This window comes from Psittacula echo, assembly GCF_963264785.1.
Source record: "Psittacula echo genome assembly, contig: SCAFFOLD_148, whole genome shotgun sequence".
NCBI classification, from domain to species: Eukaryota; Metazoa; Chordata; class Aves; order Psittaciformes; family Psittacidae; genus Psittacula; species Psittacula echo.
The window spans coordinates 23,237-36,763 of NW_027664192.1; the positions used below are offsets into that span (position 1 = coordinate 23,237).

Below are 13,527 nucleotides of genomic sequence, written 5' to 3' on the forward strand. Positions count from 1 at the left end.
CGCCTTCCCTCCCGCTTCGGCCGGGCTCGGCCCCGCCGTTTGGGTGGAAAAAGGGCGAAAAAGAGGAAGAATTCGGCGCCAAACAAAGATGGCTGCGGTAAATTATATCTATTTTTTTATATATATCCTCTTCCCCCCCCCCCTTTTCTTTCTCTTTTTACCCTTCCCCCCCCCCTTTTAATAAAACTATTTCGAACGGGGGGGGGGGGGGTTGGATTAATCACTACTCATGCTCAGTGTGACATCAGCATAAATTGCTAAAGGTTAACTACTTCCCTTCTAGCTCCCTTTTTCGCCTCTTTTTGCCTCTTTTCGGGCTCTTTTACCCTTCGGGCAGCCCCCGGAAGGGGTTTAACCCCCGCTGCCCTGCGAAAAGAGCGGGGTTTAAGGCGGCTTTGGGGGTCTCTTGGCTCCGTTGAGGAGCGAGGGGGGGTTTGGTGCTGGGGGAAGGGGAAAAGAGGGTTTAAATGGTGGAGAAAGAGGGGGGAAAGGCCCCTTAAACCCCTCCGTTAACCCTCAGCACAAAGGTTTAACCCAGCTCCCTTTGCCCACCAGGCGAAAGAGGACCTAACCCAGCCAAAAAGCGCCTAAAATTGACCGAAACCAGGTAAAAAGCCCTGAAATGGGGTGAACCCCCCCCCAAAACGAGGGTTTAAGGGGGTTGAGGGGGGGGGGGTGTACTCAGAGTGTGGTTTTCCACCAAAACCCGGCCAGAATCCATAAATCCAAGTGATTTGGGGGCAGGAAACACCGTTACAGCACTAAACCCCCCCCCAAATCCCTCCATCTCCATGGGGTGCCCCACCAGCACCAAACAGCCCCATTGCCCTTCTCTTTTTGGGGCTCTTTCTGGCTTTTTTCACCCCAAAACCACCCCCAAACCTTCACCCGAGCCTCCAGGAACACCCCAACAGCACACCCCCCCCCTTTTCCTGTCTTTGTGGGGTGTTTTCCCCATTTCCCCTCCATCGGGAGCTCCGCTTTGCGTCCCGTTGCTGTTCAGCTCGGCGGGGAGGACAACACCACGCCGGCACCGGTGTCACCCGGGGGTCACGGTGTCAGCCGGTGCCACGGCGACACCATCCCGTGGTCCGCCTGTTGCATGGGATCACTGTTGCTGGATAGGGGATGCCCATGGAGAGCGGTGACACCCGGCTCGACCGACTGATGCGTCCGTGTGTCCCCGCCCCCAACCTCTTGTGGCCTCAGGGTGACGGTGACAACAACCGGACCCGCTTTGGGGACACGGTAAAGAGATGGACACATGGACAGGCGGATGCATGGACAGGCATTGGGAACACTGTGAGCCCCCCGACGGGGGTGTAAGGTCAGTGGGGGGGGTACAGCGTTGTTGTCACCCGTAGGGACACCGAGGCTGTGTCACCCAATGGGGGTACAGTGTTGTTGTCACCCGTAGGGACACCGAGGCTGTGTCACCAAATGGGGGTACAGTGTTGTTGTCACCCATGGGGACACCGAGGCTGTGTCACCCAATGGGGGTACACTGTTGTTGTCACCCGTAGGGACACCGAGGCTGTGTCACCCAATGGGGGTACAGTGTTGTTGTCACCCATGGGGACACCGAGGCTGTGTCACCCAATGGGGGTACAGTGTTGTTGTCACCCGTAGGGACACCGAGGCTGTGTCACCCAATGGGGGTACAGTGTTGTTGTCACCCATGGGGACACCGAGGCTGTGTCACCCAATGGGGGTACACTGTTGTTGTCACCCGTAGGGACACCGAGGCTGTGTCACCAAATGGGGGTACAGTGTTGTTGTCACCCATGGGGACACCGAGGCTGTGTCACCCAATGGGGGTACAGTGTTGTTGTCACCCGTAGGGACACCGAGGCTGTGTCACCCAATGGGGGTACAGTGTTGTTGTCACCCATGGGGACACCGAGGCTGTGTCACCCAATGGGGGTACACTGTTGTTGTCACCCGTAGGGACACCGAGGCTGTGTCACCCAATGGGGGTACACTGTTGTTGTCACCCGTAGGGACACCGAGGCTGTGTCACCAAATGGGGGTACAGTGTTGTTGTCACCCGTAGGGACATCGAGGCTGTGTCACCCAATGGGGGTACAGTGTTGTTGTCACCCATGGGGACACTGAAGCTGTGTCACCCAATGGGGGTACAGTGGTGTTGTCACCCATGGAGACACTGAGGCTGTGTCACCCAATGGGGGTACAGTGTTGTTGTCACCCATAGGGACACTGAGGCTGTGTCACCCAATGGGGGTACAGTGTTGTTGTCACCTGTAGGGACACTGAGGCTGTGTCACCCAATGGGGGTACAGTGTTGTTGTCACCCATAGGGACACCGAGGCTGTGTCACCCAATGGGGGGGGTGTAGAAGGTGACAACCCCCATTGTCACCCCCCCAGACCCACAACAGCCGGTTTGGGTGAAAAAGGGGTTTATTTCTGTTCACACAGTCATGGTTTCACCCCAAATTTGAGGGGGGGACCCCATAGAGGGACCCCCCCCCGGTGTCACCAAGTGCCGGTCCTGAGGGTGCTAAGAGAGAAGGGGGGATCAGTTTGGGGGTGTTGGGGTGTAGAGGGGGGTTTATGGGGTGTAGGGGGGGTTTGGGGGTGATGGGGGGGGTAAGGGGTCCTGGGGGGTAAGTTTGGGGGTCCTGGGTTCACTTTGGGCTATGGGGAGGTCATTTGGGGTTATGGGGGGTTCATTTGGGGCTATGGGTGGGTCACTTTGGGCTATGGGGGGGTCACTTTGGGCTATGGGGGGGTCATTTGGGGCTATGGGGGGGTCACTTTGGGGCTATGGGGGGGTCACTTTGGGCTATGGGGGGGTCTTTTGGGGTTATGGGGGGGTCACTTTGGGGCTATGGGGGGGTCATTTGGGGTTATGGGGGGATCACTTTGGGGTTATGGGGGGATCACTTTGGGCTATGGGGGGATCACTTTGGGGTTATGGGGGGATCACTTTGGGCTATGGGGGGTCACTTTGGGCTATGGGGGGATCACTTTGGGGCTATGGGGGGGTCATTTGGGGCTATGGGGGGGTCACTTGGGGCTATGGGGGGGTCACTTTGGGGCTATGGGGGGGTCACTTGGGGCTATGGGGGGGTCACTTTGGGCTATGGGGGGGTCATTTGGGGCTATGGGGGGGTCACTTTGGGGCTATGGGGGGGTCACTTTGGGCTATTGGGGGGGTCACTTTGGGCTATGGGGGGGTCACTTTGGGCTATTGGGGGGGTCACTTTGGGCTATGGGGGGGTCATCTGGGGTTATGGGGGGGTCACTTTGGGCTATGGGGGGGTCACTTTGGGGCTATGGGGGGGTCACTTTGGGGTTATGAGGGGGTCATTTGGGGCTATGGGGGGGTCACTTTGGGCTATGGGGGGGTCACTTTGGGGCTATGGGGGGGTCACTTTGGGGTTATGAGGGGGTCATTTGGGGCTATGGGGGGGTCACTTTGGGCTATGGGGGGGTCACTTTGGGGTTATGGGGGGGTCACTTTGGGCTATGGGGGGGTCATTTGGTGCTATTGGGGGGGTCACTTTGGGGTTATGGGGGGGTCACTTTGGGCTATGGGGGGGTCATTTGGGGCTATGGGGGGGTCACTTTGGGCTATGGGGGGGTCACTTTGGGGTTATGGGGGGGTCACTTTGGGCTATGGGGGGGTCATTTGGTGCTATTGGGGGGGTCACTTTGGGGTTATGGGGGGGTCACTTTGGGCTATGGGGGGTCATTTGGGGCTATGGGGGGGTCACTTTGGGGCTATTGGGGGGTCATTTGGGGTTATGGGGGGGTCACTTTGGGCTATGGGGGGGTCATTTGGGGCTATGGGGGGGTCACTTTGGGCTATGGGGGGGTCACTTTGGGGCTATTGGGGGGTCATTTGGGGCTATGGGGGGGTGACTTTGGGCTATGGGGGGGTCACTTTGGCTGCCCCCCCCATTGTTACCTATGGGGGGGGATCCCCTCCCTTCAGATCTCCACGAAGTCATCGGTGAAGTAGAGCAGCGCCGTGGGGGGGGACTCGGGGGGGGTCCCCGGCTCGGCGGGGGGGGGCAGCGGGTCCTCCGGCCGCAAGGGGGCGCCCCCGCTCCGCCACGCGTAGCCCCTGGCGTGCGCGTTCCACAGCAGCGCCCCCTGCAGGGGCCCGCGGACACTGTCCGACTGCGGGGGGGGGAGAGAGATGGGGCACAATGGGGGCACCCCCCCCATAGGGGCAGTGGGCACGTCCATAGGGGCAATGGGCCCCTATAGGTGACAGTGACCCCTCCATGGGGACAGGGACCCCCCCCATGGGGACAATGATCCCCTATAGGTACCTATATTCTGCTATAGGTACCAATGCCCCCCTATAGGTGACAATGGCGCCGTATAGGTGTCAATGACTTCCTATAGATGACAATGTTTCCCTATAGGTGTCAGTGACAATGCCTCCTATACGTGATAATGACACCTGTAAGTGACAATGCGCTCCTATGGGGGACAATGACCCCTATAGGTAACAATGCCCCGCTATAGGTACCAGTGCCCCCCCATAGGTACCAATGCGCTCCTATAGGTACTAATGCTCCCCTATAGGTGACAATGCCTCCCTATAGGTGCCAATGATCTCCTATAGGTACCAATGCTCTCATATATGTGACAATGATCCCTATAGGTGACAATGCCCCCTATACATACCAATGCTCTCCTATAGGTGTCAGTGACCCCCTATAGATCCCAATGCCCCCCATAGGTCCCAATGCCCCCTATAGTTCCCAATGCCCCCCATAGTTCCCCATGCCCCCCATAGATCCCCATGCCCCCCATAGGTGCCAATGCCCCCATAGGTCCCAATGCCCCCCTATAGGTCCCCATGCCCCCCATAGGTCCCCATGCCCCCCATAGGTCCCAATGCCCCCCATAGGTCCCCATGCCCCCCATAGGTCCCAATGCCCCCCATAGATCACCATGCCCCCCATAGGTCCCAATGCCCCCATAGGTCCCAATGCCCCCCATAGTTCCCAATGCCCCCTATAGGTCCCCATGCCCCCCATAGGTCCCCATGCCCCCCATAGGTCCCAATGCCCCCATAGGTCCCAATGCCCCCCATAGGTCCCAATGCCCCCCTATAGGTCCCAATGCCCCCATAGATCCCAATGCCCTCTATAGGTCCCAATGCCCCCCATAGGTCCCAATGCCCCCCATAGTTCCCAATGCCCCCCATAGGTCCCCATGCCTCCTATAGGTCCCCATGCCCCCCTATAGTTCCCAATGCCCCCCTATAGATCCCAATGCCCCCTATAGTTCCCAATGCCCCCCATAGGTCCCAATGCCCCCTATAGTTCCCAATGCCCCCCTAGAGTTCCCAATGCCCCCTTATAGATCCCAATGCCCCCATAGGTCCCAATGCCCCCATAGGTCCCCATGCCCCCCATAGTTCCCAATGCCCCCCATAGGTCCCCATGCCCCCATAGGTCCCCATGCCCCCCATAGTTCCCAATGCCCCCCATAGGTCCCCATGCCCCCATAGGTCCCAATGCCCCCATAGGTCCCCATGCCCCCCATAGGTCCCCATGCCCCCCATAGTTCCCAATGCCCCCCATAGGTCCCCATGCCCCCATAGGTCCCAATGCCCCCATAGGTCCCCATGCCCCCATAGGTCCCAATGCCCCCTATAGGTCCCCATGCCCCCTATAGTTCCCAATGCCCCCCATAGTTCCCCATGCCCGCCATAGATCCCCATGCCCCCCATAGATGCCAATGCCCCCATAGGTCCCAATGTCCCCCTATAGATCCCAATGCCACCTATAGTTCCCAATGCCCCCCATAGGTCCCAATGCCCCCATAGGTCCCAATGCCCCCTATAGGTCCCCATGCCCTATAGGTGCCCCCCACCTGCACTATGGCCTCGTGCCCCGTGAGGCAGTTGATGAGCCGCAGGCGCTGCGGCGGGCCCTTGGGCGCCCCCTGGCGGGCGGGGGGTGTCGGCGGGGGGGGCGGCGTCCAATCAGAGCGGGGCTCCGGGGGGGGCGCGGGGGGGCAGCGGCAGCGCAGCCCCGAGGCGGGGTCGATGCGGGTCGGAGCCTATGGGGGGGACACGCACCTATGGAGGGCCCTATAGCACCCTATAGGAGCGTCCATAGCACCCTATAGGAGCCCTATAGGCGCTGTAACACCTCTATAGGCCCCCCCCAGCCCCTCCTATAACCTCCCCCCAGTCTCTATAGGACCCCCGTAGCACCTATAGGACCCCTATAACCATTCCCAGCACCTATAGGACCCCTGTAACCCTTCCCAGCACCTATAGGACCCCCATAGCACCTATAGGACCCCTATAACCATTCTCAGCACCTATAGGACCCCTATAACCATTCCCAGCACCTATAGGACCCCTGTAACCCTTCCCAGCACCTATAGGACCCCCATAGCACCTATAGGACCCCTATAACCATTCTCAGCACCTATAGGACTCCTATAACCATTCCCAGCACCTATAGGACCCCCATAGCACCTATAGGACCCCTGTAACCCTTCCCAGCACCTATAGGACCCCCGTAGCACCTATAGGACCCCTATAACCCATCCCAGCACCTATAGGACCCCCATAGCACCTGTAGGACCCCTATAACCCTTCCCAGCACCTATAGGACCCCCATAGCACCTATAGGACCCCCGTAGCACCTATAGGACCCCTATAACCATTCCCCGCACCTATAGGACCCCCGTAACCCCCCCATAGCCCCTATTGGAGTTCTATAACCATTTCCAGCACCTATAGGACCCCCATAGCACCTATAGGACCCCTATAACCCCCCCATACCCTAATAGGACCCCTATAGCCGCCCCCCAGCCCTTATAGGACCTCCATAACCCCCCTCCGCAGCCCCTATAGCACCCCTATAGCCCCTTATGGGACCCCTATACCCCCCTATAGGCCCCTATAGGCACCTCCCGGGCCTCCTCCCGCCGCAGCTCCCGCGCCACGGCAACGGCGCGACCGGAAGTGCCGCCCGTCGCCATGACGACGCCGAGGACGCCGGAAGTGCCGTCCGTCGCTACGGCAACGCGACCGGAAGTGCCGCCTCCGGGCTCCGCGCGCGGGGGCTGCTGGGAAGAGGCGCCGGCAATGGCGGAAGCGGCGGTGAGGGGGCCCTATGGAGCCCTATAGAGATCGATAGGGGCCTATGGGGGCTATAGGGGCTATAGGGGAATGGGGACAAGGGGGGCTATGGGGGCTATAGGGGAATGGGGGCTGTGGGAGCTATAGGGGGCTATGGGGGCTATAGGCGAACGGGGACAAGGGGGGCTATAGGGGGCTATAGGGGAATGGGGGCTGTGGGGGCTATAGGGGGCTATAGGGGCTATAGGCGAATGGGGACAAGGGGGGCTATAGGGGGCTATAGGGGAATGGGAGCTGTGGGAGCTATAGGGGGCTATGGGGGGCTATAGGGGAATGGGGACAAGGGGGGCTATAGGGGGCTATAGGGGAATGGGGGCTGTGGGGGCTATAGGGGAATGGGGACAATGGGGGCTAAAGGGGAATGGGAGCTGTGGGGGGCAATGGGGGCTATAGGGGGCTATGAGGACTATAGGGGAATGGGGACAATGGGGGCTATAGGGTTGGGAGGGGTATGGGGGTCCTATAGCTATTGAGTTGGCGTGCAGGGGGTGTATGGTTTCTATAGGGGTTCTATAGGGGCTGGGAGGGAGAAATGGGCCCTGTGGGGTGCTTAGTGGTATCCATAGGGCCTATGGGGTGCTATGGGGTCGTTGATGGTACCCATGGCAACCATGGGGTCCATAGGATGCTATGGGGTCGTTGACGGTATCCATGGCAACCATGGGGTCCATAGGATGCTATGGGGTCGTTGACGGTATCCATGGCAACCATGGGGTCCATGGGATGCTATGGGGCGGTTGATGGTACCCTCGGGGTCCATGGGGTCCATAGGATGCTATGGGGTGGTTGATGGTATCCATGGTAACCATGGGGTCCATAGGATGCTATGGGGCGGTTGATGGTACCCTCGGGGTCCATAGGATGCTATGGGGCGGTTGATGGTACCCACGGGGTCCATGGGGTCCATAGGATGCTATGGGGTGGTTGATGGTATCCATGGTAACCATGGGGTCCATAGGATGCTATGGGGCGGTTGATGGTACCCTCGGGGTCCATAGGATGCTATGGGGCGGTTGATGGTACCCACGGGGTCCATAGGATGCTATGGGGCGGTTGATGGTACCCTCGGGGTCCATAGGATGCTGTGGGGCGGTTGATGGTACCCTCGGGGTCCATAGGATGCTATGGGGCGGTTGATGGTACCCTCGGGGTCCATAGGATGCTGTGGGGCGGTTGATGGTACCCACGGGGCCCATAGGATGCTGTGGGGCGGTTGATGGTACCCACGGGGTCCATGGGATGCTGTGGGGCGGTTGATGGTACCCACGGGGTCCATAGGATGCTGTGGGGCGGTTGATGGTACCCTCGGGGTCCATAGGATGCTATGGGGCGGTTGATGGTACCCAGGGGGTCCATAGGATGCTATGGGGCGGTTGATGGTACCCACGGGGCCCATAGGATGCTATGGGGCGGTTGATGGTACCCACGGGGCCCATAGGATGCTGTGGGGCGGTTGATGGTACCCTCGGGGTCCATAGGATGCTATGGGGCGGTTGATGGTACCCTCGGGGTCCATAGGATGCTATGGGGCGGTTGATGGTACCCTCGGGGTCCATAGGATGCTATGGGGCGGTTGATGGTACCCAGGGGGCCCATAGGATGCTGTGGGGCGGTTGATGGTACCCACGGGGCCCATAGGATGCTGTGGGGCGGTTGATGGTACCCACGGGGTCCATAGGATGCTATGGGGCGGTTGATGGTACCCTCGGGGCCCATAGGATGCTATGGGGCGGTTGATGGTACCCTCGGGGTCCATAGGATGCTATGGGGCGGTTGATGGTACCCAGGGGGTCCATAGGATGCTATGGGGCGGTTGATGGTACCCACGGGGCCCATAGGATGCTATGGGGCGGTTGATGGTACCCACGGGGCCCATAGGATGCTATGGGGCGGTTGATGGTACCCACGGGGCCCATAGGATGCTATGGGGCGGTTGATGGTACCCACGGGGTCCATAGGATGCTATGGGGCGGTTGATGGTACCCTCGGGGCCCATAGGATGCTATGGGGCGGTTGATGGTACCCTCGGGGCCCATAGGATGCTATGGGGCGGTTGATGGTACCCACGGGGTCCATAGGATGCTGTGGGGCGGTTGATGGTACCCACGGGGCCCATAGGATGCTGTGGGGCGGTTGATGGTACCCACGGGGCCCATAGGATGCTGTGGGGCGGTTGATGGTACCCACGGGGCCCATAGGATGCTATGGGGCGGTTGATGGTACCCTCGGGGTCCATAGGATGCTATGGGGCGGTTGATGGTACCCAGGGGGTCCATAGGATGCTATGGGGCGGTTGATGGTACCCAGGGGGTCCATAGGATGCTATGGGGCGGTTGATGGTACCCTCGGGGTCCATAGGATGCTATGGGGCGGTTGATGGTACCCTCGGGGTCCATAGGATGCTATGGGGCGGTTGATGGTACCCACGGGGCCCATAGGATGCTATGGGGCGGTTGATGGTACCCACGGGGCCCATAGGATGCTATGGGGCGGTTGATGGTACCCACGGGGCCCATAGGATGCTATGGGGTGGTTGATGGTACCCACGGGGCCCTTAGGATGCTATGGGGCGGTTGATGGTACCCACGGGGCCCATAGGATGCTATGGGGCGGTTGATGGTACCCACGGGGTCCATGGGATGCTATGGGGCGGTTGATGGTACCCACGGGGTCCATGGGGTCCATAGGATGCTATGGGGTGGTTGATGGTATCCATGGTAACCATGGGGTCCATAGGATGCTATGGGGCGGTTGATGGTACCCTCGGGGTCCATAGGATGCTATGGGGCGGTTGATGGTACCCACGGGGTCCATAGGATGCTATGGGGCGGTTGATGGTACCCTCGGGGTCCATAGGATGCTGTGGGGCGGTTGATGGTACCCTCGGGGTCCATAGGATGCTATGGGGCGGTTGATGGTACCCTCGGGGTCCATAGGATGCTATGGGGCAGTTGATGGTACCCTCGGGGTCCATAGGATGCTATGGGGCGGTTGATGGTACCCTTGGGGTCCATAGGATGCTATGGGGCGGTTGATGGTACCCACGGGGCCCATAGGATGCTATGGGGCGGTTGATGGTACCCACGGTAACCCCGGCTCTCTCCTCAGCCCCCCGGCGCTGCCGGTGCCTGCGGCGGGCCCGATCCTGGTGCGGTGCCGGTGCCGGTGCCGGTGCCGCGGTCGCGGCGGCTGCTGGAGGCGCTGCTCAACCGGAGCCTGCGCATCCGGATGTCGGACGGGCGGACGTTGGTCGGAGCCTTCCTCTGCACCGACCGCGACGCCAACGTCATCCTCGGCTCCGCGCAGGAGTTCCTCAAGGCCGCCGGTGAGCGGGGGGGGGGGCTATGGGGGGGGTTTGGGGGGGTTATAACGGGGGTTATAGGGGGTTATAGGGGGCGGTTTAGGGGGTTAATGGAGGGTTATAGGGGGTTATAAGCGGGGTTATAGGGGGTTAAGGGGGGTTATAGGGGGGTATGGGGGTTATAAGTGGGGTTATAGGGGGTTATAAGGGGCGTTTTAGGGGGTTAATGGAGGGTTATAGGGGGTTATAAGGGGGGTTATAGGAGATTAAGGGGTTGTTATAGGGGGGTATGGGGGTTATAAGGGGGCTTATAAGGGGTTATGGGGGGGTTATAGGGGGGTATGGGGGTTATAAGGGGGTTTATAGGGGGTTATAGGGGCTTAATGGGTGGTTATAGGGGGGTTATAGGAGGTTAAGGGGGGGTTATAGGGGGGTATGGAGTTTATAAGGGGGGTTATAGGGGGTTAAGGAGTGGTTATAGGGGGGTTTTATGGGGTTATAAGGGGGGTTATAGGGGGATTAAAGGGGGGGTATGGGGGTTATGGGGGGGTATGGGGGTTATAAGGGGGGTTATAGGGGGTTAAGGGGGGGGTTATGAGGGGGTATGGGGGTTTGGGGGGTTATAGGGGGTTAAGGGGTGGTTATGGGTGTTATAAGGGGGCTTATGGGGGGGTTATAGGGGTGAAGGGGGGGTTAAGTTATGGGGGATTGAAGGGGAGTTAAAGGGGCGTATGGAGGGCTATAGGGGGGTAATGGGCATTAAAGACGGTTTCATGGGTAAAACAGGGTTATAAGGGGGGCTATGGGGGGTTATGGGGGGTTAAAGTGGGATTATGGGGTGCTATAGGAGTGTTATAGAGAGCTATAGGTGGTCATGGGGTGCTATGCGGGTGTTGCAGGGTGCTATAGGGGGCTATAGGTGGTTATGGGGGGCTATAGGTGACTAGCTGGTTATAGGGTACTACAGGGTACTATAGGGGGCTATAGATGGTGGTGGCGTGCTGTGGGGGCTATAGGTGGTTGCGTGGTGCTATAGGGGTGCTATAGGTGGTTATGGGTTGCTATAGGGATGCTATAAGGGTGCTACAGGTGGTTATGGGTTGCTATAGGGTTGCTACAGGGGCGCTATAGGTGGTTATGGCTTGCTGTAGGGTTGCTATACGGGCGCTATAGGGGCGCTATAGGTGGTTATGGGTTGCCATAGGGTTGCTATAGGGGCACTATAGGTGGTTATGGGTTGCCATAGGGTTGCTATAGGGGCACTATAGATGGTTATGGGTTGCCATAGGGTTGCTATAGGGTTGCTATAGGGGCACTATAGGTGGTTATGGGTTGCTATAGGGTTGCCATAGGGTTGCTATGGGAGCACTATAGATGGTTATGGGTTGCTATAGGGATGCTATAGCGGAGCTATAGGGGCACTATAGGTGGTTATGGGTTGCCATAGGGTTGCTATAGGGGCACTATAGGTGGTTATGGGTTGCCATAGGGTTGCTATAGGGTTGCTATAGGGGCACTATAGGTGGTTATGGGTTGCCATAGGGTTGCCATAGGGTTGCTATGGAGGCACTATAGATGGTTATAGGTTGCTATAGGGATGCTATAGCGGAGCTATAGTGGCACTATAGGTGGTTATGGGTTGCCATAGGGTTGCTATAGGGTTGCTATGGGGTTGCTATAGGGTTGCTATAGGGGCGCTATAGGTGATTATGGGTTGCCATAGGGTTACTATAGGTGGTTATGGGTTGCCGTATGGTTGCCATAGGGGTGCTATAGGTGATTATGGGTTGCCATAGGGGTGCTATAGGGGCGCTATGGGTGATTATGGGTTGCCATAGGGTTGCTATAGGGGCGCTATAGGTGATTATGGGTTGCCATAGGGTTGCCATAGGGGTGCTATAGGGGCGCTATAGGTGATTATGGGTTGCCATAGGGTTGCCATAGGGGTGCTATAGGGGCGCTATAGGTGATTATGGGTTGCCATAGGGGTGCTATAGGGTTGCTATAGGTGGTTATGTGTTGCCATAGGGTTACCATAGGGGCTCTGTGCCTGTTCCATGGGGGGGGGGGTGTGTGGGGCTCTCTGTGTCCCTGCCCCACGGGCTCAGCTCTGACCCCAAACCCCCCCCCAGACGCGTTCCCCGGCTCGGAGCCGCGGGTGCTGGGCCTGGCCATGGTGCCCGGGCACCACATCGTGTCCATCGAGGTGGAGCGCGACCGCGCCGGGACCCCCCCGCCGGGACCCCCCAGTGCCCCCCATTAAAGTGTGGGGCAGAGCCCCCCCGGCTCTGTTCATCCCCCTCAACCCCGTGTGATGGGGGACCCCCCCCCCCCATTGCTCCCCATTGTCCACCCCTATGGACCCCCCCCAGCACCCCTCAAGTGACCCCCCCATTCCCCCTCCCTTTAATCCCCCCATTCCATTGACCGCCCCGATTCCAACCCCCCTCCTTAAACCCCCCCATTCCCCCCCCTTTAACCCCCCCATTCCATGGACCCCCCCCATTATATCCCGTGTGACCCCCCCAATTCCTACCCCCTCTTCCTACCCCCCATTCCCCCCCCTTTAAGCCCCCCATTCCATTGACCCCCCCATTGACCCCCCCTTATCTCCCGTGTAACCCCCCCCATTGACCCCCCCCCGCCCCTCCCCCCACCGGAGCCATTCGGGCCTTGCCATTAATTTAATCTCAGGTACAAAATAGCTTCTGTGGCCGCGAGGGGGGGGGGGAGGGGGGGAGGGGAAGGGCGGGGGAGGGGGAGGGGCAGCTCCGACCCCTCCCCCACCCCCCCCAAACAGCGGATATGGGGTGGGGGAGGGGCCATAAAGGGGGGGGGGTAGGTGGGGGAGGGGCCCAGCACCATGAGGGGGGGAGGGGTAGGGGGATGGGGGGAGATGGGGCCATAGAACCCCTCCCCCTCCCCCCCCCGGGGTCACGTGGGCTCACAGTGACCCCTCCCCCCCCCCCCGCGCGCCCCTCCCCAATAAATAACGCGCCCCCCCCCTCCCCCCCCCGCGTATAAATTAAAAAAGAGACAAAAAAAAAAACCAAACCCCAAAATCATTTACAAAAAACCCC

General features: G+C 59.4%; 1 protein-coding gene across 1 annotated transcript; it reads left to right on the forward strand.

Annotated features, from left to right (window-relative positions):
- Positions 1 to 6: 6 nt before the first annotated feature.
- LOC308232704 (N-alpha-acetyltransferase 38, NatC auxiliary subunit-like) lies at positions 7 to 13,475 on the forward strand. The gene is made up of 5 exons (XM_080639935.1): positions 7 to 97; positions 556 to 607; positions 6,939 to 7,107; positions 10,255 to 10,471; positions 12,580 to 13,475. The coding sequence occupies exons 3-5, from the start codon at positions 6,985 to 6,987 to the stop codon at positions 12,708 to 12,710; spliced, it is 471 nt and encodes a 156-aa protein (XP_080496061.1). The 5' UTR covers positions 7 to 97; positions 556 to 607; positions 6,939 to 6,984; the 3' UTR covers positions 12,711 to 13,475.
- Positions 13,476 to 13,527: the final 52 nt, after the last annotated feature.

Excerpts from the sequence above, each read along its gene's own strand:
- LOC308232704 (XM_080639935.1), top strand. The coding sequence starts at position 6,985 with ATGACGACGCCGAGGACGCCGGAAGTGCCGTCCGTCGCTACGGCAACG. Across the intron at positions 7,108-10,254 it reads CGGCAATGGCGGAAGCGGCG|CCCCCCGGCGCTGCCGGTGC; the intron begins GTGAGGGGGCCC and ends CTCTCTCCTCAG. Across the intron at positions 10,472-12,579 it reads GGAGTTCCTCAAGGCCGCCG|ACGCGTTCCCCGGCTCGGAG; the intron begins GTGAGCGGGGGG and ends ACCCCCCCCCAG.